Source organism: Lycium barbarum, chromosome 3 (genome assembly GCF_019175385.1).
Source record: "Lycium barbarum isolate Lr01 chromosome 3, ASM1917538v2, whole genome shotgun sequence".
Taxonomy (NCBI): Eukaryota; Viridiplantae; Streptophyta; class Magnoliopsida; order Solanales; family Solanaceae; genus Lycium; species Lycium barbarum.
Genome location: NC_083339.1, coordinates 146,772,757 through 146,800,575, shown reverse-complemented (window position 1 = coordinate 146,800,575; position 27,819 = coordinate 146,772,757). Strand labels below are relative to the sequence as shown.

At 34.8% G+C, this 27,819-nt stretch overlaps 2 protein-coding genes across 5 annotated transcripts; both read left to right on the top strand.

Moving 5' to 3' along the window:
* The first annotated feature begins 14,159 nt into the window (after nucleotides 1-14,159).
* On the top strand, nucleotides 14,160-22,549 carry LOC132633450 (serine/threonine protein phosphatase 2A 55 kDa regulatory subunit B beta isoform-like). Of its 4 annotated transcripts, none has more exons than XM_060349879.1 (14): nucleotides 14,160-14,677; nucleotides 16,503-16,606; nucleotides 16,701-16,799; nucleotides 17,050-17,169; nucleotides 17,503-17,709; nucleotides 18,460-18,551; nucleotides 18,651-18,769; nucleotides 18,908-19,031; nucleotides 19,231-19,354; nucleotides 21,092-21,160; nucleotides 21,244-21,335; nucleotides 21,418-21,495; nucleotides 21,590-21,657; nucleotides 21,773-22,549. In XM_060349879.1, the coding sequence occupies exons 1-14, from the start codon at nucleotides 14,569-14,571 to the stop codon at nucleotides 21,907-21,909; spliced, it is 1,542 nt and encodes a 513-aa protein (XP_060205862.1). In that variant the 5' UTR covers nucleotides 14,160-14,568; the 3' UTR covers nucleotides 21,910-22,549. The 4 variants fall into 4 exon arrangements, with proteins under 4 accessions (XP_060205862.1, XP_060205861.1, XP_060205860.1 ...); XM_060349878.1 differs by having other exon boundaries at nucleotides 17,503-17,712; XM_060349877.1 differs by having other exon boundaries at nucleotides 14,161-14,677; nucleotides 21,587-21,657.
* A 1,236-nt stretch (nucleotides 22,550-23,785) lies between these two features.
* Nucleotides 23,786-26,731, top strand: LOC132633452 (uncharacterized). The gene is made up of 2 exons (XM_060349880.1): nucleotides 23,786-24,313; nucleotides 26,217-26,731. The coding sequence occupies exons 1-2, from the start codon at nucleotides 23,931-23,933 to the stop codon at nucleotides 26,449-26,451; spliced, it is 618 nt and encodes a 205-aa protein (XP_060205863.1). The 5' UTR covers nucleotides 23,786-23,930; the 3' UTR covers nucleotides 26,452-26,731.
* Nucleotides 26,732-27,819: the final 1,088 nt, after the last annotated feature.

Here is a 27,819-nt window from a genome sequence, read left to right as displayed (position 1 = left end):
GGCCTTAAGGACCTTTGATTTAAACACATAGTGCAACTCGGAGACGTCTGAGTATGCAAACATGAAAATAAGAGCTCGTACATATTCAACACACCGCCACTGGTCAGAATTAAGAGACCACCGATCTCAGAGTTATTTCTAAAACCTTTTACCGAGGCAGCATAACACGTTAATCAGAATCGAAACCGAATGATTGAATGTTCTAAATCCTAAGTAGAAAGGATGAATGAATAAAGCCAAACATAGCTTTTGTATATATATATATATATCCAAAATATTTACAAAAGCTCAAAAAATGGCCTCGAGCTTAAAAGGGCCCAAAATATTACATATACACAAAAAAGGAGTCTAAGGCTTTTAAGCCTATTCTTCCTCCGAGCCACCAAAACCTCCGACCAAGTCCGCATCACTGCCCGACTCCTCAGGCTGGTACTTAACCTTCGCCTCTTTTTCGAGCCTCTTGGCCTCCTCGACCATGGTTGTTATGTCTGCTCCTTCGGCTTGGACTTCTTCTAGTGTCTCCCTCCGGGATAAGCATCGCATATATTCAGCCCTGGCGTTGCTCCGAGCCTCGATCGATTCAACATCGGCTTTGTACTGAGCCAACATCTCATCAACATCGGAGAGTTTCTCAGAGTCCTGGTCAAGTTTGCACTTCAGCTCAATATTTTCGCAGCCAAGAGTGTCATGCTCTATCTCGGCCAAAGCAAGCTACGACCGGAGTTCACTATTAAGCGTAGACCCTCTACCGACCGTATCCTTTTCTACCCGAAGCATCTCCTTGGTCAAGGACAAATCCTCCTTAAGGACATCTCTCTCCGAGGCAACACCGCCCGTCCTGCTTTTGAAGGCTTCAAGTTCAGCCTTGAATCTATCAAGCTCGGACTGGAGCTGGTCGATCAGGTTTACTCTCTCCTGGGCCTGAGAATTAATGGTATTAGCTTTAGCTATTAACTGATTGTTGTAAGCTTCAAAAATCCTTACCTTTTCGGCCAAAAGGTTACGCTCTTCTCGAGCCTTCTCCAAATCTAATTGAAGGATGGAAAGGTCGGGCATGTCCCTAATATACTCCTCTCATTGCTCGTAGATTCGTTTGTACAACTCTGTCTGTTGGGTCTGCTCCCTGAGTCTGACCTCGAGACGATCCACCTCCATCCTCAATCGAAGGAAGCTTTCATGATGAAGCACGGAGGCCTAGAGTAAAAGAAGAAATCAATCATCAAGGTAAAAAGAAGAAACATGAACTCGGCACAAAAATAGAAATAAGACGAGGCATACCCGGTTAATGGCTTGCTGAGCCTCGTTAAAGACGCACGATTCATCGACCTTATTCATTTTCTACTGATCCGCCTCGGACACCAAAACGCGCAAATAACTGGCCACTACAACTGGACTGGACAGCATGTTCACATCTGTCGACACTAGAAATGTGACCTTCTTCACATGGTTAGGATCTACGCTCGGGGAAGGAAATTGCTTCTCTAGCGGAGGTCCAGAGGTGACCCCGAATGAAGCAGCCCTCCTTGAGATTTTTAGGTGCCCAAACCCGGAATAGTCATCTACAGCACCGGCTTCCCCGCTGCCGAATAGGTGGTCGAGGGTTTAGTCGAAAGACTGGGACGGATCCGTCGGTCTCTCTTCGGCACCAATATCCTCGGAACAAGCAGGCGTTTGGCGGGGTGACAACTCTGATTTGTGTGTCGTTGCCTGGGCCGATATAGGTACATTCCCAGCCGGTTGCAGTAAATCTTTCTCGTACGAGGATTGGGCCGGGGTATGAAAGGCATCCTTCATAATTGCAGCAGCAGAATCTTCTGCGAAGCCCCGAGTCGGGGAAAGAACGATAACAGGGTCCTCGGGAACTCCCATTTCTTGGTCAGCAGTTTTCGTAACTACCAACGATGGAGCAGGGTCTTTCAAGATCTTTAGCTCTTGGTTGGTGTTTTCCAAATCTTGGAGGCCCGGATCGATATCTTCCGAGGATCTTAGTGGTTGGACCACAGAGGATAACATAATATCCTCGTCTTTGAGCCTGCTCTCGGTGGTTTTTTGGAGGGTGCTCTTTTTGACCTTGACCAATCCTCCTTCTCTTTTTTGCGCTCAGCAGGATTATCGGAAGGATCGGGAGACCGTCTTTTCCTCTTTACGAGTTTTTCCTCTTCAGCAGCAGCTTCGCTCTTTTTGAACCGAATCGGACAAATAGTACTCGAGCCCCCATACCTTGGCCTCCAGTACTAGGGGAGTATCTGTATACGGGCAAAACCGAGGGCAAGGATATCCTCGGTTTCCCGACATGGAAATTAAGCTCATGATAAACATTGATGGGTCGAACGAGCCCCAATCGGGGTCAAAGTCAAACGTTGGATCGTAGCAGGACCGAGCATACATGGTCCCGTGTCGTTGGGTCCGGTTGGAATTACATACCAAGACGGGATGAGAAGGCGGTTAACCATGATAAGTGATGGTCTGAAATATCCGCCATCAACCAGATATATCGGCGCCGATCTCGCTTGTCATTAATGAAAATTTTATACCTTATTTAGACTAGTACTAGGGTTTGGACTCCTCTACTATATAAAGAGGAGGACCCTTTCTTTCTGCGACAGTTCTTTTTCATACGAACAAACATACTGAGCAATACAATTTGATTCTAAGTGTTCTATCATTGTTCATTATTTAATCACTGTAGCACGATCTCGGTTCTTAGGACCCGAGCCTTTAGAGTGATCGCTTCCAAGATCCATCATTGTTTTGCTGTGGTTTGCTTATTTTTACTCGCATTTGCTTTACTATTTATTGTTTAACATTCGTACTAAATCAAATTGCATATCCTTTGCACCGCGTACAAATTTAATTGTTATCCATTTTAAGGGTAAACACAATCCAATTTGGGGGTTTTGAAAGAATAAACCAAATAAAAAACAAAAGAAGTAAGTACTTAATTAAACGCAAGAGGGGACACTAGACATGCTATATTCGCCACGGATAATTTTTACAGCCTCTTAAGCGAAAAGAAAAAAAAAATACAGCCTCTGGCAATGGAAATTTTCGAATCATATCACATATAATTAAGGAACTTTATTCACTATCAGGAACTTTATTCAGGTTTCTTCTCCCCTCCTATATATCAACTGTTAAAAAAGTAAAAGTCAAGCTAAAAATCATCCCGTCAACAGAAGGGAAAAAAGGGATATATAATGCTAGTCTTCTCTATTTTAATGGATCATGATGACAGAATGGAAAAAGTTTTTGGTCAAGACATTGCAACAATTATGGGTGTTACGTGCAATGCAATATCTCACAAAGCAGTGGCCATAATTAACTTAATTTGTGTATGGGAATGCCTTAACTGATTTTGACGTACGGAAACACGACAATGCATATAAGAAAAAGCATGATATTAGTGCCTGCTTTTTTCCGAAGCTTTTGGCCTTTTAATATGTGACTCACATTAATAGTATTATTACTATTATTAACATTATCAAAGACTTAATAAATAATGCTATCGTTCGAGCACCTAAATTAATATTCAAGTTTCCTGTGGATTATTCTTGCAAACTCTGCACGTATTATTATTATTACTCTATGTAATAGCTGGCAACAAGCCATTCCGATTTGTCACTTATATATTTACGAGAAATGCTTATTACCTACGTTAAGGACGTGGCAGATACAATTCAGACGGCGGATTAGGAAGATAAGTTTATAATAGCAAGAAAATAATGAATACTATTGGTCCGATTGGATGCATAAGCAAATATAACCAAAACACTAGTGAAAACTTAAATTGCAGAATTCCTTACTAAGTTATAACTTTTGCCTATGTTTTATTTAACTGTTAAATGCAATGATTAATAAAGAAAATAAAGTTAAAGAGAAAATGTCTTTCCAAACTTTATTATGGTCGGATCTAAGATATGCTTCTGTAATTTCTACTTGTCGTATTGCCTTTCTTTCACTATTTCATGTTTTATGATCAAGATAATAATTGAGGTCTTGGCCTCAACGGAGTTAAGATTTAAAGTTTATAAGTTATATAAATTTGAAATTGAATTTATACCTCATTTTAGTTACTTTATTTATAAATGAATATTTATATATATTTAAATGAATTTTCTAATAAATAAATATATATATATATATATATATATATATATATATATATATATAAGATCTCTAAGCAAAAACTATTTAATCGTCTACCTAATATTGTAACTCCACTCCTGCTCGGCCTTTGGTGGTTAATCATTTCTCTGGCTTCAATTAATTGCGAATTAAAGTGGTGATGAAAAGGCAAAAAGTTTTATAATTATTTATCCTTTTTCTGTTGGTTGACGATATGAGCAGTTCTTCTGTAGTCTTAGACAGAGTTCCATGCAATCTGCATAATAAGATCTGTTGGCCCTTCACTAAACTCAATTATTAATTAATTAATATTGAAGGATTATGGTGGTACGGAACCAGGCAGATATTTTTGGTCTATCACCTTACTGATCATTTTATGGAATTAAAAGTGATCTTAACATTTTTCAATTAGTACTAATTGATGGGAGAAAGATATATGTGAATTAAACAATTAATTATCTATTGGCATATTAAGGAATTTTGTGATACGATTGAGGACCGCGGTAATAGTCAAAGACACCGGAGGTAAGCTGCTTGGGTAGCTTTCTATTAGAGAGTGATAGAGACAAATTTTCAGTTGGGGGATAGACGGTTAAAAATCTCCCTGCCTAATCATAATAAATCGTTTAAGTAACTCAACATTCACCAAATGCATCATTCAGTCTTTTTGAAGCGTAAGGGTCAACAAATAATATTAGACTAATTCTAAAAAATATGTACATAAATACCTAGTTTGACAGAGAGACCGTAAGCTCACGTGCATCATAATTTAGACCGTGAATCTACACATGCTCATGAGGTTCAAATTAAATTTTGATGCAGTTTAAAGCCTCGTGAATTCGTTCCTTGATTTTAAACCTTTATAAATTCAAATTCAAGAAACTCATGAGATTCAAAAAAAATTGGAGTTTCAAACACCGTGAACTGCTCCTTGATTTCGGATATAAGTTAAGGTTTAAACCCAAAGACAATTTATGGGGTTCAAACCTTTATAAGTTTTTTTTTTCATATTTTAATGAGGGTTACTTTTGCAAATTTTATTTTCGCATTAAATTATGACTATTTATCTGATATTACTTTTCAAATGGTGGCTAAAAACCCATAACAAAACCTGAAAACTAATCATCTCACCTGGTTTTTTGAAAAGGCTCCATGAAATTGCACGATTTTCCCTTCAAATGGTATCGTCTTCAATTTTTGTTCTTCAAATGGGCTGGTCTTTAATTTTTGTCCTTCAAATGGGTTAGTATTTAATTTTTGACCTTTTTCAATTGGATTTATGTCCAGCGGGGCATAAGTTCTTTAAGGACAAATGCATAACTTGTGTGATATTAAGAAGCGAAAATATAAACTTATGCCAAGCGAGAAAGTTGTTTGCTATGGGGCCAAAAATAAAAGTAAAATTTTCACAAACAACTACCTTTTAGCTCCTTCTAACAACCTATAACTACATGTTCTACATTTACAATTCGTAGCTGGAGGACCCTATATTTAGCTAGTAGACGCGTCGACTTAAATATAGGATAAATATAACGGAAATACACACACTGAGAAAACTGAAAGTGCTATATTTATGGATTCAAAATTTATTCCAATTTAAATTAAAATTAGTTTTTAATGTTCCCTGATTCACACAAATATCCTCCCATTCCATATCTGATCTCATATCTCATTCAAAACACTAACAAGATGATTTGACCTTTTGTTTTGGATTTATGTTTTAATGTTGTATTTCGTATATATTTTGGCTATATTTTAGTTGCATTTTGACTGATCTGTTAGATACAACTTATTCTGGTTTACTGTTAACTATATTTCATATATATTTTACATATACTGGGAGTGTGTTTAGATGAAATTTTAACTTCTGTAACACATTGTACATTAAAAGTGGACTTATGGAATATATCTAAGTTATATTTTCTGTATCTTTCGACTGTATTTAAATGGTTAAATATACTACAAAAAATTGCAGTTATGGTGAAGGACAATAAACACGAATTAACTGAAGAAACACGTGAAAAAAATAAGAATACAAAATATACTTAAAATGCACATAAAATATAGATCTGGTTAAGTCACAGATCTGTAATAACTGAACTAAAAAAAATACAAACGGACAAAATATACTAAAAATACAACATAAATATATAGGTTAAATACACGGTGAAACGTAAAAAACAGTATAGAATCTTACCTTTTTTGGGAATTAGATTTGAATTATGAGTGAAATTAATGAGTAGTTAATTAGAGATAAACAATGAAGATAACCTATTGTAAAACTGATTTGAAATTGGAGGAAATTCAGGGATATTGGGCATAATGGCGTGTATTTAGGGGAATAGGAGAGATGGACTTTTTTTTTTGCTTAAATTTAGGGGTGTGGGAAGTTATCAGATGAGTGGTAAAAAAGTGATAGTTATAGGAAGTAAATATTATATTTTAGCTACTAAATATAATAATTATAAAGTTTAGTTATGTTCCATAGATAGGTAATAATGTAAGGAATTTTTACGCGTTATAGCTACTTCTAATACATAATTAGTGGTAATGACTATCTTTTATTTTAATTACTAATAATAAGTAAATACTTTTCTAATTTAACTATTATATCTACACAGTAACTTTCAATTACCATTTCACAAATACACCTAAAAATTAGTCACCCCAATCCCATATCCCCTTTTAATGGTAACAATATTAATCACTTGATAGACATTACCATTCTCTCTCATTTTTCATAAATTTTTACCTTTTTAAAAAGGAAAGAATCTGTGAATTCCCAGTGAAATAGTCGTCTTCTTCCTCTCTTTCCCTTTCTGCAAAAAATTCGCTTCCATTCTCAGCAATCAACAATTTTTTTAGGGTTTTGAGAAAGTTTTTTAGGGTTTTGAAAAGACCAAAAATATATGTATATGTGTATGTTCTATAATATAACTACCAATTGTTGTGGTTGGCTGTGTATTTATGTAAGTTTTTCTATATATTTGTGTACTTTGTTCAAATTAATTTCATCAGTTCATCTAGTTTCAAATACACGGGTGACGCAAATACATGGTAAGTTTTCTATATATTTATGTATTTTGTTCAAATTAATCCCATCAAATACATGGGTGATGCAAATTGTTACTCACACAAATACATGAGATTTAATATAAAATACATGAGGTTTGATTGGAAACTTCAAATACATTAGTTATGCTATCAAATACATGGGTAAATAAAAAACGAAATCAATATTGAAAACTTCAAATACATTACCACTAAATACATGGGTGATGCAAATTGTTACTCACACAAATACATGATATTTAATATAAAATACATGGAGTTTGATTGGAAACTTCAAATACATTAGTTATGCTATCAAATACATGGGTAAATAAAAAACGAAATCAATATTGAAAACTTCAAATACATTGGCTGTTGAATGTTTTCAAATTTTGAAATTTTGATTTTTTACGTTTGAATGTTGAAGATTGAATGAAGGAATAGAAAACGGTTATGGAAAAGAAATCTAAAATCTGATTTTGTGGAAGAGTATGGTAAAAAATATCAATTAATAACTAATTAAATTATCCCACCGTTATGGCCTAAAATCAAGGGATATGCTTTCTTTTTTACTGTGTTTTTATGAATTTACACGCATCAAATACATCCAAAAAAATATCTTAATTTGGGAAAACATAGCTACAAATGGTAATATTTAAAAGGGTAGCTATAAATGATAAGAAACTACCATAAGGTAGTCATTTGAGTAATTTTACCATAATGTAAGCTATGCCAAGTAAATTTTACAAAATAAAAAATGGCGCAAAATAGGGCCGTAAGGGCCATTTATGAGAAGGGAGATTGATGTATATATACGTATGAATAGGATATATTTACGAAATATGACAATACTTTTCAGTTTACAAAATATAACGATAAATTTTTTACAAAACATATACGAAAATTTTTGCTCAAAATTGTGTATGAAAACTATATGAAATGCGTATATCTCGCTCAAAACTTAAAAATTTGACCTCAAAATTTTGTGTATAAAAACTGTATCAAATATGTATATCATGTTCAAAGCTTAGAATTCTCACATTTTTCGTATATGGAAACTGTATAAAAAGGATATGAAATTTGTATATAACTATGTAAATTTGTATAAGTTCATGTTAGCTTTTTTAAAATTGAAAACAACTACAGTAACATTGTAATATAGTTTTCGTACAAATTTGATACAATAACAATAACAACACCAACATAGGAAACTCAATATACAATTTTCATACAAATTCGGTATACAATTATCATACAACTTAAATACAAATTTGAATCTCGCTTCAAAATTTGAAAGAAAAAAAAAGCACGCTTCAAATCTCGCGTAGGGCTTAAAATTTCGTACAAATTTCCCTTGTTTTGCCGCTTCACACCAATTGGAGAACTAGAGATTAATACATTAGCCAGTTCAAACCACGCTCCGACGGCATCTTTGAAGAACACAAAATTTTGAACAAACGCAGATCTGAAAAAAACACCAACCCCTCCATTTTTATTAAAGACTTTTGATTTGGTTGATGGTCTTTAATTGTATAATAGAAACAGAGAACGGAAAAAAAAAAAAAAAAAAAAGGGAAGGGAAGGGTGTTGGCTGTGGAGTTTGGGAGGAAATATAGAACAGGGAGAAGGGGGAGGGAAAGGGAAGGGTGGGGCTGTGGAGTTTCAAAGGAAATATAGAATAGAGAGAAGGTGAAAGGGAAGGGTAGGACGGATCTGAACAATATAAAACAAAGGATAGGAAAAAGGGGGGGTGGACTTTTAATTTTTTTCAGGTCTAATATGTTTTGTAATTAAATTGTTATATTTTGTAAATAAAGAAAAGTATTCTTATATTTTGTAATATGTAGTCTTAAATAGTATTATCAGGTCATTTCCCTCATCAGAATTATCCTTAAAAGTTAAGCCCAAGATCTAGTTCGTGCCTACTATGTCCAAATACGTTAATGCAGGTTCAAAGCCAGCCCAAATATGTGGAATCCTCTATGCTAGTCCAGGGTCTGATCATGACCATCTCACATGATTTTGATTGGGCTTAACATTAAGCCCTATCAATTTGGATCCATAAAAACTATCCAATCTCAAACATCCGGTTACGAAAAGTCAAAAGATTAAGGTGCCGTTTTGCCATAAATACTAAAAAACAATTTATTTATTTTTTTGAAATTTTGGAGCTGGAGTTGGAGTTGTGTTTGACCATAGTTTTTGGTGAAATGTAGTTGTAAAAAAGTGAAAAAAGTGTTTTTTTTTTTTTTTGAGTTTTTGGTATTCCGGAATACAACTTCAAGTTGTATTCGGAATTCTCATGGCCAAACGCTGATTCCGAAAAAAAGTGAAAAAAAAATCTGGAATAAAGTGAATAATTCTTATAGTCAAACAGGGGCTAAATACCAACCCTTTTAATTGAACTGATTTTAAAATTTTAAGATTGAGCTCATTTTAATTTTTTAATTGGAAGGACAAAGTATACTTTCTTAATTTAGAAGGGTTTCTTATCCTTTTGTTGTATGACTAGACGGCCTATGCCCGTGCTGCGCACGGACCCAACACTTTAGATTATAGTGCATTTATGTGTATGTAGTTGTCTTTGAATAGTGATTATATATATATATATAGAGAGAGAGAGTATAACATTGTAGTTTGTGCTCCGTATCTAAAACTTTATTATAATAGTGTTTGCTACGAATACAAAGTCTGCACTTTTTTTTTTTTTGACATTGTTTGTTTTTTTAATATGAGATTCACTTTTTTTTTTATATTGCTTGATTTTGTCAGTATGAGATACTATGTTAAAAACACAATTAATATAACATTGTAGTTTGTGCTCCGTATTTAAAACTTTATTATATTAGTGTTTGCTACGAATACAAAGTCTGCACTTTTTTTTTTTTTACATTGTTTGTTTTTTTAATATGAGATTCACTTTTTTTTTTATATTGCTTGATTTTGTTAATATGGGATCCACTTTTTTATTTCCCGTGAGTTTGGAGATGGTGGGTTCCACTTTTTTTACTTTTTTTTTAATATTGATTAGTGTTTAATATGGGGACCACACTTTTTTTTATTTATTCTTAACGGACGACGAAGCATGGGTTGAGACTCATGCTTCTATATAGTAGTGATTCGGCAATGGACTCTGTAATTCTTCAGCATAGTTTATACGACACTACAATTTGAAAAAAGTTAAATAATTTTAAAATATAGTTTGTTAATATTTTCAAAGAACTTGACGTTACAAATAAATCATGACTTGGAGTAAAGTTAATGAATCGATACATTAAAAATCAGATGTTGCGACCTTCATATTCTCTGTATATCATCTCTGCCTGGTTAAGTGAGTATATAAATAAATATATCTTGTGGTACATTAAGTTAAATGAAAATTCGGTAGTAAAGTCAAGAATAGCAATTTTTTTTTTTTTTGATAAATCAAGATACTTAACATAGATAAATTAACTATTACAAACTAAGGGGGGAGTGCATTCCTATTTTGTTTTGGGTTACCGATCAAAGTTGTTGTCACAAAAAGTCACAGAGTGTTTAAAAGTAGTTCATTAACAAATATAGGAGCAATTACTACGATCTTCATATTCTAAAAAATTTCTTCTTAGCTTCCTCCTTTGCTAATAAGTCAGCGACCTTATTTTTGTTCGTGGTAGTTATGCTTTACCTTTGAGTTTTCTAGCTTTTTCATGAGTGATCTGCATTCAGAAATGAAAGCAATGTAAGAAATGTGTCCATTATGAATTGCAAGCAAATGTGCAGGGACTCAAACTAGCATGGGAACACAAGCTAGTACCTTTGGAAATCAATTATGATTCTCAAGAGGTAATATCAACATTAAACTTTAAATTTCCATATAGTGTTAAATTATATATCTTTACCTATTTAAGATCTATTTTTTTATCTCATCAGCACAAAGGGAAATTGTAAATAGGAATTACAAAATTCTTTGAAATGTACGCAAACTGTAAGATTTATGTTAATCAATCTATTTTTGTTATGTTGGGTTTTAAGTTCATTTTTCCTCTTCAAGGTTTTAAAGGTCAAAAAAGTCTATGATAATACATATAAAAAATGACTAAAGTAGTACCACACATATCGTTAATTTAATGTCCTTAATTGTCTAATCGACCACTAAATGATTCTATGATGTGCTTGGACACTATAACGATATAAAATGAACCTTGTGTTTTGACATTATAATCTCTAGAATGACGAAAGAAAGTAAAACATGAAATTTTTTCTTTATTTATAAAAATAAATTGTATGTCTTGGAAAAATTCGACCAGGTGTTTGACATTTTGATCTCAAGAACGAATGGAAGTATAAAGTATATAAACTAGACAAGCTTTTATAGCTTCGAAATTCTATCCTTACATTCGAAATATGACATGTCTTCTTAAAGGAAAAAAAAAAAACTGCTAAATGATCAAATCGTTAATTTATTCAATGATTCCATCCACCAAAAACATCACATCATCTCTTAATGTTACAGAGCAACCACTATATTGGGGTAATAAATGAAGATGTAACATCTTAAAAATTGAAGTAATAAAAGATAAAAAGACAAGGACATAAACGTCAATTCAGACAACCTTACCTTTGTGTCTTGTTCCAACAACGCCAAGTGGTGTACAGAAGTTCAATAAACAAACTTTATTTGTTATTGTTAGTAGATAAATTGCACTAACCTCACATACTGTCATGGTCACTCACGCGACCCACCAATAGCACACGAGCTCTTTCTTTTGTCACATGCTAAACAAGTGAGAAAACGACAAGAATGGTTCCCGTTTAAGGATAAGTTTAAAATAATTTCTTAAAACATTTTTTTGAACAGTTTTAGTTTTAAAGTTTGTTAAAAGTGATTCTATTTAGTTTTCATCGAATATTTTGACAAACTTTATCTGTTAGATTTAAAGAGACAAGTGAAAAAAAGTTCTCCGTATTTAATAAAAAACACGAGGAAAGTCTATCAAATTTTAGAAAGAAATCACCAAATATCAAAATTAACAAAAGTTGCATCTCATCAATTGCACCTGAATCTATAAAATAGTCCAAAATTAAAGTAATTGAAAATTCTACATCTCCAAATATAAGCTTTCGTTAAATTCTTTTTTTTTCTTTACAATTTTGCGAATCTAACATATAAATTTTTCTAAATATTTAGCAAAGACAAATATTTGCTTTGGATAAAGCTAATGGACAGGAGTCTTGTATTTGGCGCAAACACATATATTTTGTATCATTTCTCAGCACGTTCTTAACACGTTAATCGCACCTTTGATGCTAAATTCTTATATTTGAGCCTCTGGTGCTTTATTTTTTATGATTAAGTACAATTGAGGAGATTGAATGATTTTTCAAGTGATTCACGAAAATTTTGGATGCGTCAAACACTGGACACAAAAATGAGAATGAAAAGAGAGCAATTGCCTCGGATTTGCCAAGAAAAAATAGCGCGAAAGGAGTAGCAGTGGCCATACATGGGTGGCACAAAGTAGACTCGACTCGCCCGTAGACGCATTTCGCCATCATCAAGCAAGTTAATCAAGGGATTACTTTGAACCTACACACAAACTTAAAGGACAAAAACCACCCAAGAGTATAGGTAAGGGCTACTTTGAACCTACACACAAACATAAAGTTCCAAGCTTCGACGTGAAATAAGTTGCTTTTACGTGTCTACCTTCCATTGCACTTTTTGTCTACTTAATCACTTTCCCTTAACAAATCTTTTTATATATGTTGTTATTATTAATAAAGTTCCAACTTTAGCACGAAATAAATTGATTTCGCGTGTCTTAATCATTTTGTAGTATTTTTGGTCTACTTAACGTCTTCCCGTTAACAAATCTTTTTATATTCATCGTTATTATTAATAAAGCCCCAGCTTCAACTTGAAATAAATTGATTTCAGATGTCTAAATCTTTCCATTGTACTTTTGGTCTACTTAACCGCTTTCCATTAGCAATTTTTTTTTTATATTTGTCGTTATTATTAATAAAGTCCCAGCTTAAACACGAAATAAATTGATTTCATGTGTCTACATCTCCCAAAAAAGATTCTATATTCCTTTTTTGTTAGTAAAATCGTTTCATATTTGTTTTTATTGTTAGTAAAACTCGAGCTTCAACGAGAAATAAATTGATTTCACGTGTCTAAATCCTTCCATTATACTTGGTCTACTTAACCCCTTTCTGTTAACAATGTTTGTCGTTATTATTAGTAAAGCCCATGCTTCAACGCAATAAATTGATTTCATGTATCTAAATCTCCCCATTGTACGTTTGATCTACTTAACCCCTTTCCATTAACAAACCTTTTTATATTTGTCGGTATTATTAACAAAGACCCAGCTTCAACACGGAAAAAAATATTTTCGCATGTGTAAATCTTTTGAAAAATATTCTAAATTCCCTTTTCGTTAGTAAATCATTTCATATATGTCTTTATTATTAATATATAGCTCGAGCTTCAACACGAATAAATTGATTTCACGTGTCTAAATCTTTTAAAAAGAATATTCTAAATTGTACCTTTATTTCTGACTACAACTTGAAATTAATTCTCATATTGAATTTTTATTAATAGCGTGTTTGGATTGACTTTTAAAAAATAGCTTTTAAGCTAAAAACTAAAAGTTGGGTATCGCTTATTTTTATATCTATTTAGCCTAAAAGTAAGTGTCTAAAAACATTTTTATCTTTCTCAAACATCAGAAAAAGTAAAAAAAGAGCTTATAAGCTAAAAAAACACTTAAAAAAAGCCAATCCAACCACCCTCTTGGAGTCAAAATAAAAACCAAAATGTTTTCTTTATAATCATATATTTGTTTTTAAACGAAAAATAAAATTATTTAATTGTACATGGACAAATTTAGCAATTTCTCGTCAATGCGACACTGTGACCCCATGGGCATCACAAAGTGGGTAAAACTAGCAGGGCTTAACTAAAATAAAATAAAATAAAAAGGTGGATAGAAAGAGAATGTATTATTGATAGAACTTTTAGAGAGAGAGAACAGTGTTCTTCAAAGACAAAAAGAAGGGCAAATTCCCTATTTTCTCCTTCCCCAATCCCATCACAGATAGCCGAATAGAAAAGAAAGGAAAAAAAAAAAAGGAAAAAAAAAAGAAAAAAGAAAAATCGAGAATAATCAATCTGGAATTGCAAAGGCATTGTTTGGGAAGTTGTAATAATGTTTTAATCTGAAAAATCAGACATTTTTTTTTTCTCTATGAAGTTATTACGATCGGCGATTCCTAAAAAACCTAAAACCGATCGCTTTTTCATCAAGTGATTGATTTTGTTTTATCGTCTTCATCCAATTGTTGTTTTGTTTCCATTCGATTCGATTTGTTTCTCTTTCTATCGAAGCAAAGAGAAAGATGAACGGTGGTGATGACGTGGCAGCTACGGCGGGTCCACCACCGCCGCTTGAGTGGAAATTCTCTCAGGTATTTGGTGAACGTACGGCCGGTGAAGAAGTTCAGGAAGGTAAATTTTTATTTTTTTATTTTTTTTATAATTGTTATTATTATCACAGTTAAATCTTTGTTTACCTTTGGATCCGTAGTTGCTAGGGTTTTGTTATCTGTTTTTGATCAGTTATGCGGTAGTTAATTATTAAATTGTCGAATTGGAGTAAATCTGTTAGATTGATTGATTTAGCTGATTGATAACAGTATATACTGAACTGTAACATGTTTATTGTTACTTATATTTTGTTTTTTTTCCCTCAGTGCTTGAATCTATTGTGGTATTGGAGAATTATTTAACTTGTGTGTAGATCTAGATGATGGTTTTTTGAGTGTAGTTTGTCATTGTTGAAGTGTAGGTTTTTTGAGTGTAGTTGATGCAATTCACTTATTTATTTGGTGCTTACAAGTGTTGGAACTTTATGTATGCACAAATGTAAATCACGAGGGTGTGGTTGTAAGTAGCTATTCAGTCATGTATTACCACTCTGCAATGGCCAGTATTGACGCGTTCACCAGACATTATTTTAGCTCCACGGACTAAGTTTTTGAGCTTTAAGGTATAATGTTTGGACAGCAGCCTCATTTCGAACCAGTATGGAAGTATGTATCGGTAGAGATATGTCAGGTAACTCAATAATAGACATCTCCTTTCGCCTAAATTGTGGGGATTTGATGTCGCTGATGGGATATGAGCCTTGATTCAGATGTGTTTACCATAACATGCATATATAATAGACTATCCCAAAAGAAGATTTTATTGATGTCTATTTTGCTGCAGCACAGTGAAAGGTTGTTACTTTCTTATAGAGTACTTCAATTTGTTGTATCAAAAGTCTATTAGTTTATCTTTTAAGACTCCCATTAGACTAGTTTCGATCTGCTCTCTTGGTTTCAAGATGCATAGACATGTCTGTGAAGAGGTAATCGTGAAGATGCGGATTACCTGCACCTTGACAGAAAGACCCTGGTAAGCTTCACTGTTCTCTGGGAGTGACTTTGGGCCTTTCCTGCGCAGCTTAGGATCGATTCATCATTGCGAACATTAACCCAAAAAAGACGAATAGTGTGGTGTTCTAACAGCGGCAAATCAAACAACTATATGCAATGCCTAGGGGAGTGGTTCATTCCACTCTTGATGTTTGGGTCAGTACTCAATGTAGATTTCTATAATGGTTGTCCTTTTGTAAACTAGGTTGAAGAGAGCATTCAAGTGGAGTAGGTTTAGGCTGAATGCTTCTGACACTTGTAGATTATATCCTTTTGCTTTAGCTTCCCCATTTTTAAGACTGTTCTGATGTGAGAGTAGTAAGTTTCATGAGCTACAGTTTCTTGTTTAGGCTCAAGCATGCCTTTAGATTTTGATTTTGCGCCTTTCGCGCCTTTAGCTTTTGATTTTGTGCACTGTCGGTGCTAGCAAACATTCAGTTGTTTCGTTCATATTTTCTTTAAGCCAGCAATATGTTGTATGGAGATGAAGGGAACAGAAAATAATGCTTGTAGAACCTGTACATGAATTCATCTCTATGATACTTATCTGGTGCTCCATGTTGTATGCCATGGTTTGACTAGTAACAGTGGGCAGTTCATATTATCTGAAACAGTTTCGTAGTTAACTGTTGGACTGTGATAGGACCTGTAGTGAGCTTAATTTAGAAACAAAATTTTTAAATCAACTTTGTAGTGCAAATTATTTGAAGTGCCTGGATAATGCAGCTGTACCATTTTCGGTTGCACGGGGAGTTTGCAACTATGAGAGCATGTGCTTTGCTTTCTCCGTGAGATGTTCAGGACACTTATTTTTTCGAAACTCATGATGTATTTTCTCATCTTTATTGTTGTAGTTGATATCATCTCCGCGATTGAGTTCGATAAAACTGGTGACCATCTTGCTACTGGAGATCGTGGGGGTAGGGTGGTATTATTTGAAAGGACTGATACAAAAGAGGTGGGTTTCTTTACAGTGCAGTTCCGAAGATTTATTAAAATGTGGAGGCTGTTTCCTCTGATCATGTCTCTCCTTTTGCATTGTCTTACTTTAGAATATTGGAAGTCGGAGAGAGCTAGAGAGAATGGACTATTCAGTGGGTCGGCATCCAGAGTTCCGCTACAAGACAGAATTTCAGAGCCATGAACCTGAGGTATTTGACAGTTCTTTGTTGTTCGCCCTTCTTTATGCTTCCTTTTTGGTGTGATGAAAGAGTGAGGAGAATCTTATTTATCTGGTTCTTATGTATTTGTCAATTGGGGCTGCCACTTTCCTGTCCACATGCAACTATGAAGGGGTGAATTGCCTCCTGCTGCTATTTCTCATTCTCCATTTGCTTTGCTTTCTTTCTTTTCTTGCTTCAAATAGTATTCTGACTTCTTCCATTGCATCTCTCTGTTCAGTTTGATTATCTGAAGAGTTTGGAGATTGAGGAGAAAATCAACAAGATCCGTTGGTGCCAATCGTCTAATGGTGCCCTCTTTCTTCTATCTACCAATGACAAAACCATAAAGTTTTGGAAGGTAACTTAGTTCATCCAACTTTCTTTTCTATGGTTCCTTAAATTCAGTGTGACTGGCTTAGTTTATTCTGTTAAAATAAAAATGAGTAGTATCCTTCTGTACATTCCATGTCTCAATATACATTTTTTCTGTTGCATTGATGAGCAGTATTTATTGTTAATTTAAATGTGGCGGGGAGCTATTCTGATTGTTGTTGAGATGTTTACTAGTTGAGAGTTCACATATGTTGCATTTGAAATTGTCTACCTGTGAAGCACTCCTCTGGTGGCTATCTTTTTTTGTGGGTTCCTCATCAATGTGCTAAGGTGTTCCCTACTTCTTTTGCTTATTCAGGTCCAAGAGAAGAAAGTCAAGAAGATATCTGATATGAATATTGATCCTTCCAGAGCTGTTGGAAATGGCAGTGTGGCCAGTTCTAGTGTTTCTTCCAGTCCAAAGCAGTGTCTTGCAAATTGGGGTTATGCAGATAGATCTTTGAATTGCTTGAGCAGTGATTTGTCGTTTCCACCTGGGGGCTTTTCCTCATTACGTTTACCTGTGGTAGTTGTACTTGAGCTATATATGTCCTGTATGTTCGGTTGTTATGGCATGTCAAGTATGTTTGTGTGCTTTACTTTTATCTACCAAGTATGTTAATTAGTGTCTGTGATCAATGTATTTTTTAGGTTACCTGGAAAAGGAGATGCCATGAACAATGTCATAAGGATTCACGTTAGATATATATTTTTTTTTTTGATTAGCGCCGGGTGTCCGAGTCTCTTTGAGCCCCGACTAATCCCGGGGGTGGATTCACGTTAGATATTAGAAAGTTTTTTTTATTCCTTGCCCCCCCTCCCCCCCCAAAAAAAAAAAAAAAAAAAATAGAAACAGATCTCATGTGAAGTCACTGCTTGAGTGGAACAATGTACATGGTGTTTCTGGACTCCTGGTTATTCAGAAGTTGTTTCTATGTTCATGTGTTATGTGCTTTACAAGAGGGTGAAAAACTGACATTACAAGCTAGGACATTCTATGTTCATGTGTTATGTGCTTTTGTAAATGTCTTTGGTTTCTCTCGCATGATATGGATACACAGACATGGTTTGTTTTATCTTCAAATCCTCACCCTTGGATCGTTGGAAACTTTTGCGCTTTCTGTGCCTTAAATTTATTCCTCTTGATTGGTAGAAGAATTTAGGTACTCCACTGCATCTCCTTTCCCTAAGACAGTTGTTACCTTTATAAACTTGACATGATGTCCTCGTTATTGCTCTTTATTTGGATCTAAAAGCTTTGGAATGTTAATTATAGGTTACAATTAATGAGACCAGCCTTGTTGCAAGGTGCAGAAGAGTGTATGCTCATGCACATGACTATCACATCAACTCTATTTCAAATAACAGGTGAATATATTACTCCTGTAGTCCTGGATTGCCCTGCTGTTTTTTCTGGTTTATGAGACCTCATTGTAATTTATCTGGCCTTTTGTCTTTTCCGTTCAGTGATGGCGAAACATTTATATCGGCTGATGATCTCCGGATCAACCTTTGGAACTTGGAAATAAGCAATCAGAGTTTCAATATTGTTGATGTCAAGCCGGCAAATATGGAAGATCTAACTGGTAAGTTTTTCCTCAATTCCTTTGTAGTGGGCACCTTAACTAGGCCATAAAATTTATTCTCATTTCATATAATTCTTTAAAATGTGTTGTGTTATTTCAATAGATGCTTAGACCTTAACCATATTTTATTTATTCCAGAGGTGATAACTTCAGCAGAGTTTCATCCTACTCATTGTAACACGTTAGCTTATAGTAGTTCAAAAGGGTCAATTCGTCTCATAGATCTCCGGCAGTCAGCTTTGTGCGATTCACATTCTAAATTGTAAGTTTCAGTCTTCCCTTTATTTCTAATTGTCATTGCCTGGGGATTTTTTTCTTCTTTAAATGTGTTCTTGTCCAGCAGAAGATGTGAAAGATGGATGAAAATATTCTGGAACAGAGCTACTACTTTTGCTAAGGATATATATGCATTTCAAATTACTTCCCGATAGCGTTATAAAATATTGGTTCCTTGTATGCAGGTTTGAGGAGCAAGAAGCACCCGGTTCAAGATCATTTTTCACCGAGATAATTGCTTCAATTTCAGATATTAAATTTTCTAAGGATGGAAGATACATACTCAGCCGTGACTATATGACCCTAAAGGTTGGTCCCCTTTACTTTAGTTTCACAATATTTTTAGTGGAGTAGTTGTCATTTGAGAGCTGCACCAATTGGAGTGTGCTTCACATTTATGTTTCTCACTTTGTAGAGGGCACTGTTTGATCTATAAACCTTTGTACAAAAAGCGTAGTTCCAATAAGGTGCTATTAGCATAACTCATGGCATGCTCTATGGCCCTAATTGTGCACATTATCAGCTCTTTGTTTTGTTTTTCATTTCTAATAGTTATTATCCCCTATGATCTGATGGAGAACCCCACCCAGTTGATATTGTGTTGAACTTGGTTATATGATATGGAATGCTGTCAAGTGCATTTGAAGTCCTCATAGGATTATTCTGGAAAAGAACATTTATGAGCTTCTATGCGCTCAATGTGTTCATGTTCGTGGTGCTTCCCGAGTTCTAACTGTATTTTTATTAGTTGATGGGGTGTTCACGTTTGATCCTTATATTTCCTTTTGGCCAACTTTTGCATTCAGATTTTTTTTTTTTTTTTTTTTTTTGTGCTAGTTGTGTGTTCCTAAGAGCTTAAATTTTATGATTGATCAATAAAAGCTGCCAGATTTTTTCTAAACCAATCTTGGTAGAAACATCTTGTTATCCTCTAGTTCAATCTTCTCTCCTCAGTTCAGTGTGGTGGTTTGGGAATTAGTTTCTATCATATACTCCCTCTATCCCAATTTATAAGGCACACTTTCCTTTTTAGTCCGTCTCAAAAAGAATGTCACATTTCTATATTTAGAAACAATTTAACTTTATGGGATGATTTAGAGCCACACAAATTTCAAAAGTCTTCCTTTCGTTCTTGAGCTTTGTGCCTAGTCAAATGGTGCCACATAAATTGGGACGGAGGGAGTAATTGGAAGTACTCAAAGTTCCTTGACCTCTAATTTTTGAATTTTGGTAGTTGATGAGTACTTCTTTCGTTGTATATGCGCTCTATTGCCTTTGAAATGGAATGAACCTGGATAGAGTGGAAGGGATACAGATGACTTATTTAGCATCCTCCCCCCTCCCGCTCTTTTAAATTTGGAATTGAGGTATGAAATATGTTTGATTGATTGGCTTAGCTTATTATTGCTTTCATATCTTGTCATTTTATATTTTTTAGCTAAAGAATTCACGTGAAAAATAGTTTCTATATCAGTTAGCTTGTGGGGAGATATAATTGAAGGCGCAACATCTTCCTTTTAAATTGAGTGGGGTCATATTGTACTGCATTTAATGTACTAAATTTGATAGCTGCTGCCGGAGGTTCTCTCGAAGACCTAGGTGTAAAACGAAGGGAATGATTGATAAGCTCGATCTCCCTTATGATTTAGTTTGAACTACTATCTTTTCTCAGAGAAGATCGATTGCCCGGAAGAATCTAATTAGAGTCTTGTACTTCGATTATCATATGATTTTGGGGTAGTTACATTATTGTTCCTTCTTTTCAGGCTGCTTTGTCATGCTTTATTTGGTATTTTGTCTATAAACCTTTGTGGGATGACACTGGGTATGTTGTTGTTGTTAGTTCTATCTAACACGGGGCCCTGCAATGTTTGATGTTTGTGTGTTTTTGCTTAAAGTAGATCAAGATCAGGAATTCTGTAACTTAAGTATAATTGTTGCTAGTTGTTTTTGAGCTGGGTCTTCCATGTGTGTTTTCTCTTTCCCATCTTTATCAGTGGAATTTCTTTATATGGATTTGTTACTGAACTCACCTTGCCTTTTCAGCTATGGGACATTAATATGGATTCTGGTCCAGTATCAACCTTCCAGGTTCATGAATATTTGAGACCGAAGGTGATTTACCATATACATCCAAGATGTTACTTGACTATTTTTCGTATATCTCTTAGCTGATCATAGATTCGTTTTACTGACAGCTATGCGATTTATATGAGAATGACTCCATCTTTGACAAGTTCGAGTGTTGCCTTAGTGGTGATGGGCTGCGAGTAGCTACTGGATCTTATAGGTGTGTAGAGTGTCACCTGTTTTGTTTTTCCCTTTATTCATCACCTCTGATTTGTTTCTTAAAAACTATACTATGATTTCAGCAATCTTTTCCGTGTCTTTGGTTGTGCCGCGGGGACTACTGAAGCTACTACACTGGAAGCTAGCAAAAACCCCATGAGGTACCTATATCTTGTTTCCTTCATGTGAACATATTTGGATTTATATGTTGTTTGTCTTCGTGTCTGACTGACATTGAATGTGCTCCACCAGAAGACAAGTGCAGACTCCTTCAAGGCCTTCCAGGTCCCTGAGCAGTAGCCTAACACGTGTTGTCAGGAGAGGTATGCTTACATATTCATAAATGCACTCGACAACAAGTCTTTTATACTTCTCTTATTACCAGAAAATTTATTTCACCATAAGAAATATACCGGAGTACATTTATTTGCATTACAGGTTCAGAAAGTCCAGGAGTTGATGCAAATGGAAATTCATTTGATTTCACAACAAAGCTCCTCCATCTAGCGTGGCATCCAACTGAAAATTCAATCGCCTGTGCCGCTGCAAACAGCTTGTATATGTATTATGCATAAGTGTTAACAGAGGAGGAATGTAGCTTTCTTGGATAGCATTTTTTCAGGTTGCTTTTTGAGAAATGTTTTCTTCAGAAGCAGCTTGAGGTTCTACCATTTCACTTCCAGATGCCTCGCCAACCTGTAACATGCTTTTGATGTCAAGGTCCAGAAGTGGATGAAAGACTCCACATGAAGCAACTTTGTCTTTGTCAGCATATTGATGACCTCGCATTCTTATCCCCTACTCGTTTTCTGCTTCACTCTTTGAAATTTGTTAGTATATTGGGTTGAAGTAGGGAAAGAATGTCGTAGTTCTCCTACAAGCAAAAACTAATGGATGTGCAAAAATTGCCACTAGTTTTTAAGGTAAATGTAGTTCTTACTGGAAATGTTGGTGGAAAGGAGCTGCTGCTAACTTGCAGGGCGTTTTAGCTTATTTTCAAGGATAGCATTATTTTTTGTAGGATAAATCAGTGTGCCTTTTTTTTTTTATAGATTATTAACTAAAGTAAATTTTTTCTGTAAAACAAGTTGAAGGGCACTGACATTTGTTTACCTGTATTTTTTGTTTTTGGGAAGTGAAGTTGGCACTGTTAAGCTTGTCATCCCCGTACAGAATGTCAGTGTTTTAACATTCTAATATTCATATTAGACTGCAGTTGGTAGTTTTGTACTTTTGCTTTGCTGCCAGAGCCTTGTGATAGGAACCGAATAATGAACTGGTGAACATTTTTTGACATAATTGATAATTGTGTTGCGTGATCGTATCATATCCTGTTTTTGCTGCTACAGATTTCTTTCAACATGATCTGTGAGTCATAGAAATAGATTAATTTCGTTGTCAATATTGCTCGTGCTCGTCTTAACCTTATTTGAAATAAAATGAACCGAGTTCATGTCATCAAATTGCCGTGTCGCATATTTCAAGTGTGAATTTTGTGCATCGACCTGAATATTGCTATCACTAGAGGCTGTTTAATGCAAAAGAAAAGTTATTCTCATCAGTCGTATCGAGTAAATTAATACTCTACTTGAGTCTCTATTTCGTCCTTTATAAATCAGTACATTTTAGCCAAATAAATTTGGTCCACATTAACTGTCGACTTAGGAATTCATGAAAACATTAAAATTTGATATAGCCGTGTTTGTTAATATTTTTTTCTTTTAGGTTTCAACCACTAAAGAAATTGCGATAAACTAGGATTTAATCAGAAGATTTATTAAAGAAGGAAGCTAGGATAGAAAAGGTGTTGCTCTCGTTGGTAGCAGGTAGCTAGAGCATCTCGTTATCGGTCCCATTCCTATATAGACGGAGTAATCCTGCCAGCATAGTACACATGGGAAAATTATCATAAAGAGAATAAAATTACTCGCCATGGTAAAAACTGATATATGGAGTTCTCTGTCACTTCCTGTGGTATATTTTCATTCGTTATTCTTGTAATATTTACTCCATAAGATATAAAATTGTAGCTGCACTAAAGTACTCTCAACGATATAGACCTTATTTCCTTTTTAATCCATCCTGGTAAAAGAAATTGTATATAATCAATTTATAGTTTTCATTTGGAATTTTTTTATTTTGCCTTTGATCATTCTCTTATTGTGTAGGTAAAGCTATCAGATGATAAGACTATCATTGTCGCAATGAATAACAAGTAAATCTTTCATCCTTATGTTTATATCTCTCTTTTTCAAATATTATACTGTGTTTATGATTATAAATTGTAAAAATCTTAGACATATTTAATTTCAAAAGTTTTTTTTTTTCTTCCTATTCTTGCATTACATGCGTCAAACAAATTCACGTAAAGTGATAACCAGTTAAATCGATGTGACTTTGAACGTCATGAAGCGTACGCCACGTTAATATCGACTCACCAGTTAGATGAACCGATCTGGAACATATCCGTCCTGTTGAAGTAATTAAGTCGGTCTCAAAGCTTCATATTTTCCCTATATCTCCCATTACTCATAGCAACTACTGTTCAATTCAAATAACTGAACGTTTTAGTATATCATTCTCAATTCTCCGAGCTATGGCTCTTTTACAGAAAGTAACCACAACAACTTCTCGTCCCGCTTTAATCTCTACCCTTAGATCACTTTCTTCATCCTCAACGGCGGCAGATGTTCGGAGTTCACAGCCCCCGGCAACGAAACCGTCAACATCGCCGGCGCTACCTAAAGCAGCGGAATATGTGATTTCTAAGGTAGATGATCTTATGAATTGGGCCCGTCGTGGCTCCCTCTGGCCTATGACTTTCGGGCTGGCTTGTTGTGCTGTTGAGATGATGCATACTGGTGCGGCCAGGTATGATTTGGATCGTTTTGGCGTTATTTTCCGACCTAGCCCGAGACAGTCTGATTGCATGATTGTTGCTGGTACCCTTACCAATAAGATGGCTCCTGCCTTGCGAAGGTGAGTACTTACTAATCAATGAACGGTTTGTTTGGTTTAAAGCTTTATATAAATATTTTCTTTCTGCTCATATACGTCTGTTTCGGGTATAGAGTCATGCACTAATATAAACAGATAACGTTTACATACTACTCCTTCAATTTATTGTGAACCCGTTTACATAATTTGTTAAAGGAGCGATAGACTTTTGAAATTTGTGTGATCTTTCGTTTCGAACATATATATTCTGGAAACAGAGAAGCTACCTAAAAAACACAAATGAAGAAGAAAGCTGAAATTAATTCAAACCTACCGAGTTCAACTACGCCATAGTGTTTCCTTAAGAAACTTAATCCCCTCTTGGTATTCCTAGTATCCGAGATTATATTTCCTGAATAGAATGGATTACCGTTACTGGTGTAGTGTGTAGCGGTACTTCAAACACTAGCATTCAAAGAACTAATGTTGAATCATACTTCTAACTTACTTCGTAATGCACAGAGAAGGAGAATATTTTAGGAAAATCTGTGGGACAGGTCAGGTAGATACCCGTGCTGAAATGCCTGTTCGTTAGCAGTTTCTATTAGGAATTACCGGAATTTAAGTAAATTGTTTCTCTACTTAGTAAAGGATCATTCTGTTTAAGAACAGTCTTAAAAAGAAAATTTGGTCAAATAAGCTGGAACAGAGTCTGGATCCACACATAGTACATTAAAAGGCAGGATATCGGCAGCATGAACACTCCTAGCCAAGCTTCTTGGATGGTAAGGAAAATCTTCAACATGAGGAGAGTCTGGCAATAACTGGCATACAATGGATGTAACGAAAATGGTTCAAGGTAGTAAATTCCTCACTTCAAAGGTGTATACTGCTATTAGAGGTGATGTTCAAAACGTGGAATGGAAACATTTAGTTTGCCATAACTGCGAAGAACCAAGACAAGTTTTTATTCTGTGGCTACAACTGTGGGGAAGGCTAAGGACAAAAGAAGTGTTATTGAAATGGGGGCTGACTGTTTCTCCTACTTGTGTACTATGTGATCAAGCTCCTGAAAATGCAAATCATTTTTTCTTTGAATGTCCATACTCTCAGACACTGTGGAGGGAAGTCTTGAAGTGGCAGACATGATGTAGAAGGATTAGCAACTGAGAAAATGAATGGAAATGGATCGTGAAACATTCTAAGGGCAGAGGGGCTAGAGGTATTATTCTGCAGGCCAGTTTTGCAGCTGTGGTGTACTTCATTTGGATTGAGAGAAACACAAGGGTGTTTCAGAACAGAGCCAGGCCAGTTGAAGTTGTCCTCCATCATTTGCAACTGGGATTATGCACTCGTGTTAGGGATAATAGGAGACTAGTGAACTGTATTGAAACATACTAGTATGTAGATAGGAATTTGGGTTGCTAAATTTGATGTAGTGGTAGATTTGTCACTTCTGAGAAGAGTGGATTAGGAATATCCCTCTTGGTTCTGTAATTTGCACTTGGTGATTAATAAAAGTCTCTTTAATTGCCAAAAAAAAAAAAAAAAAAACTCGAACAGAGAAATTAACTAACTGATGCACTATTTGGAAAATCGGAGTTTAATATAGGAAATCGAATGTTGTTTTGCTAATTGCGGAACATTATTACATAATATAACGTGAGACAGGGACAAGAATCAAAAGATAGAACTTCTCTTAAACTGGGCAATCCTTGCACAACAATCCATGTATTGTCGATCACCTCGTGACAATTACTGCATTATCATCCACCATATAACAATACATGATATCATAATTTATTGCATAAACAATCGAACGTAACTAGACTGCATTTAATGTAAACTGTGTTGTTCATTAAATTGGGTTGTGCATTATTACTAGAAAGAAATATTGAGAAAATGTAACATGAGTTGATAGTTTGTGTTTTGATCAAATTTGTAGGGTATATGATCAGATGCCAGAACCGAGGTGGGTGATATCGATGGGGAGCTGTGCGAATGGAGGTGGTTATTACCACTACTCATACTCAGTGGTGAGGGGTTGTGATAGGATTGTTCCTGTTGATATTTATGTACCTGGTTGTCCTCCCACAGCCGAGGCCTTGCTCTATGGTATTTTGCAGCTTCAGAAGAAAATTAACCGCCGCAAAGATTTTCTTCATTGGTGGAGCAACTGAGATTGATGATCGATCTCAGCCCTCTCATCAGTTAGGAATTAGGAAGGGAAAAAGTTCGGAATTAGGGTACTTCAGAGTTTTGGGTGGTGCTTTTTGATGTTTGTATCTTACAAATGTTATGTACTCTGAGCTGCGTTTGCCATAGTGCGAAGCAGAGGAACAACATAGCCATAGTTCTAGGCTTCTAGCACAATCTGTTTTATCATGTGTAAACTAGAAAATAGTGGTGCCAGTTGCGATGTGATATATTACGTAGTATCTATAAAGATGTTATGTATTCTCTCTCTGTCTCGATTTGGCTTTCTTAATTTACCTTTCTATAATTAAATATGTAATTTAATTTTAAAATTTTCTTTTTATACAACACAAAACTCACAAATTTTCGTCTTTCTTTCTTAAATTTTGTGTCAGAACTTTAACGGAGTCAAATAAATTGAAACGGAGAGAGTAGAAAATATTGATGTGACTTGTGAGTACGCTCGTTGCTGACATATGAATTTGGTTCGGACTCTGGACCATGCGAAACTTGGGTTGGTTACAGTTGCAAGCTATCTTGCCGAGTCGATACCAATTGAGATATTACTATCTGTTGTGCCAATATATATAACGAATTTAACTTAAATATAACATTATTTACACTGGCAATGTAAATAACATGTTGTAACAGGTTCTTATTTGGCAGACTATTTATTTGATGCACTTAGTAGAAAACTTAATTGTAGTCATCTTCTTTGTTTTGTGACCAGATACTGTATATTTTTTCTTATAGAAGTCGAACTCATTAATAACACGGTAGACCTGAAAGAGAGAGTAAAAGAATAATAACATGCCACCGCAAGCGCCATGATATAGCACGTAGCAGGACAAGTGTTTATGAAACTGTTTCGCGATTCCTAGTTGGAACCAAATGAGGATTAGAGACGGATTACAAAGAAGGTTACAAATTCACATGATAAATTCAGCAGTTTTTGTTAGTAACATCTTGCACGCATATACACCGAGAAATTTATTATTTTTTTTATCTCAATTTATATGATACTTTTCGCTTATTGATTTTAAAATTTTTCAATTTTGACCTTGAATTCTGACATAAAGTATTTAAGTTTTAAAATAAAATTTATATAGTTAAAAACTAAATAAAAATTAAAAGAATTGACATCAAATACTTAAAAGGAATATGAAAGGATTTCAAAGAAGGTTTCGTTTGACTCTCGAAATTTTAATACTGTCACATAAATTAGGATAGAATGAGTGGTGTTTATCTACAAATATTTGATCATCCTGATTAATGTACACGTAGAGATACCTATTAATAATGGTGTATTTCCGCATTAATAATATTAACTTAAAATTCTCATAGAAAATCGT

Excerpts from the sequence above, each read along its gene's own strand:
- LOC132633450 (XM_060349876.1), top strand. The coding sequence starts at position 14,569 with ATGAACGGTGGTGATGACGTGGCAGCTACGGCGGGTCCACCACCGCCG. Across the intron at positions 14,678-16,502 it reads CGGTGAAGAAGTTCAGGAAG|TTGATATCATCTCCGCGATT; the intron begins GTAAATTTTTAT and ends TTATTGTTGTAG. Across the intron at positions 16,800-17,049 it reads TTCAGAGCCATGAACCTGAG|TTTGATTATCTGAAGAGTTT; the intron begins GTATTTGACAGT and ends CTCTCTGTTCAG.
- LOC132633452 (XM_060349880.1), top strand. The coding sequence starts at position 23,931 with ATGGCTCTTTTACAGAAAGTAACCACAACAACTTCTCGTCCCGCTTTA. Across the intron at positions 24,314-26,216 it reads ATGGCTCCTGCCTTGCGAAG|GGTATATGATCAGATGCCAG; the intron begins GTGAGTACTTAC and ends TCAAATTTGTAG.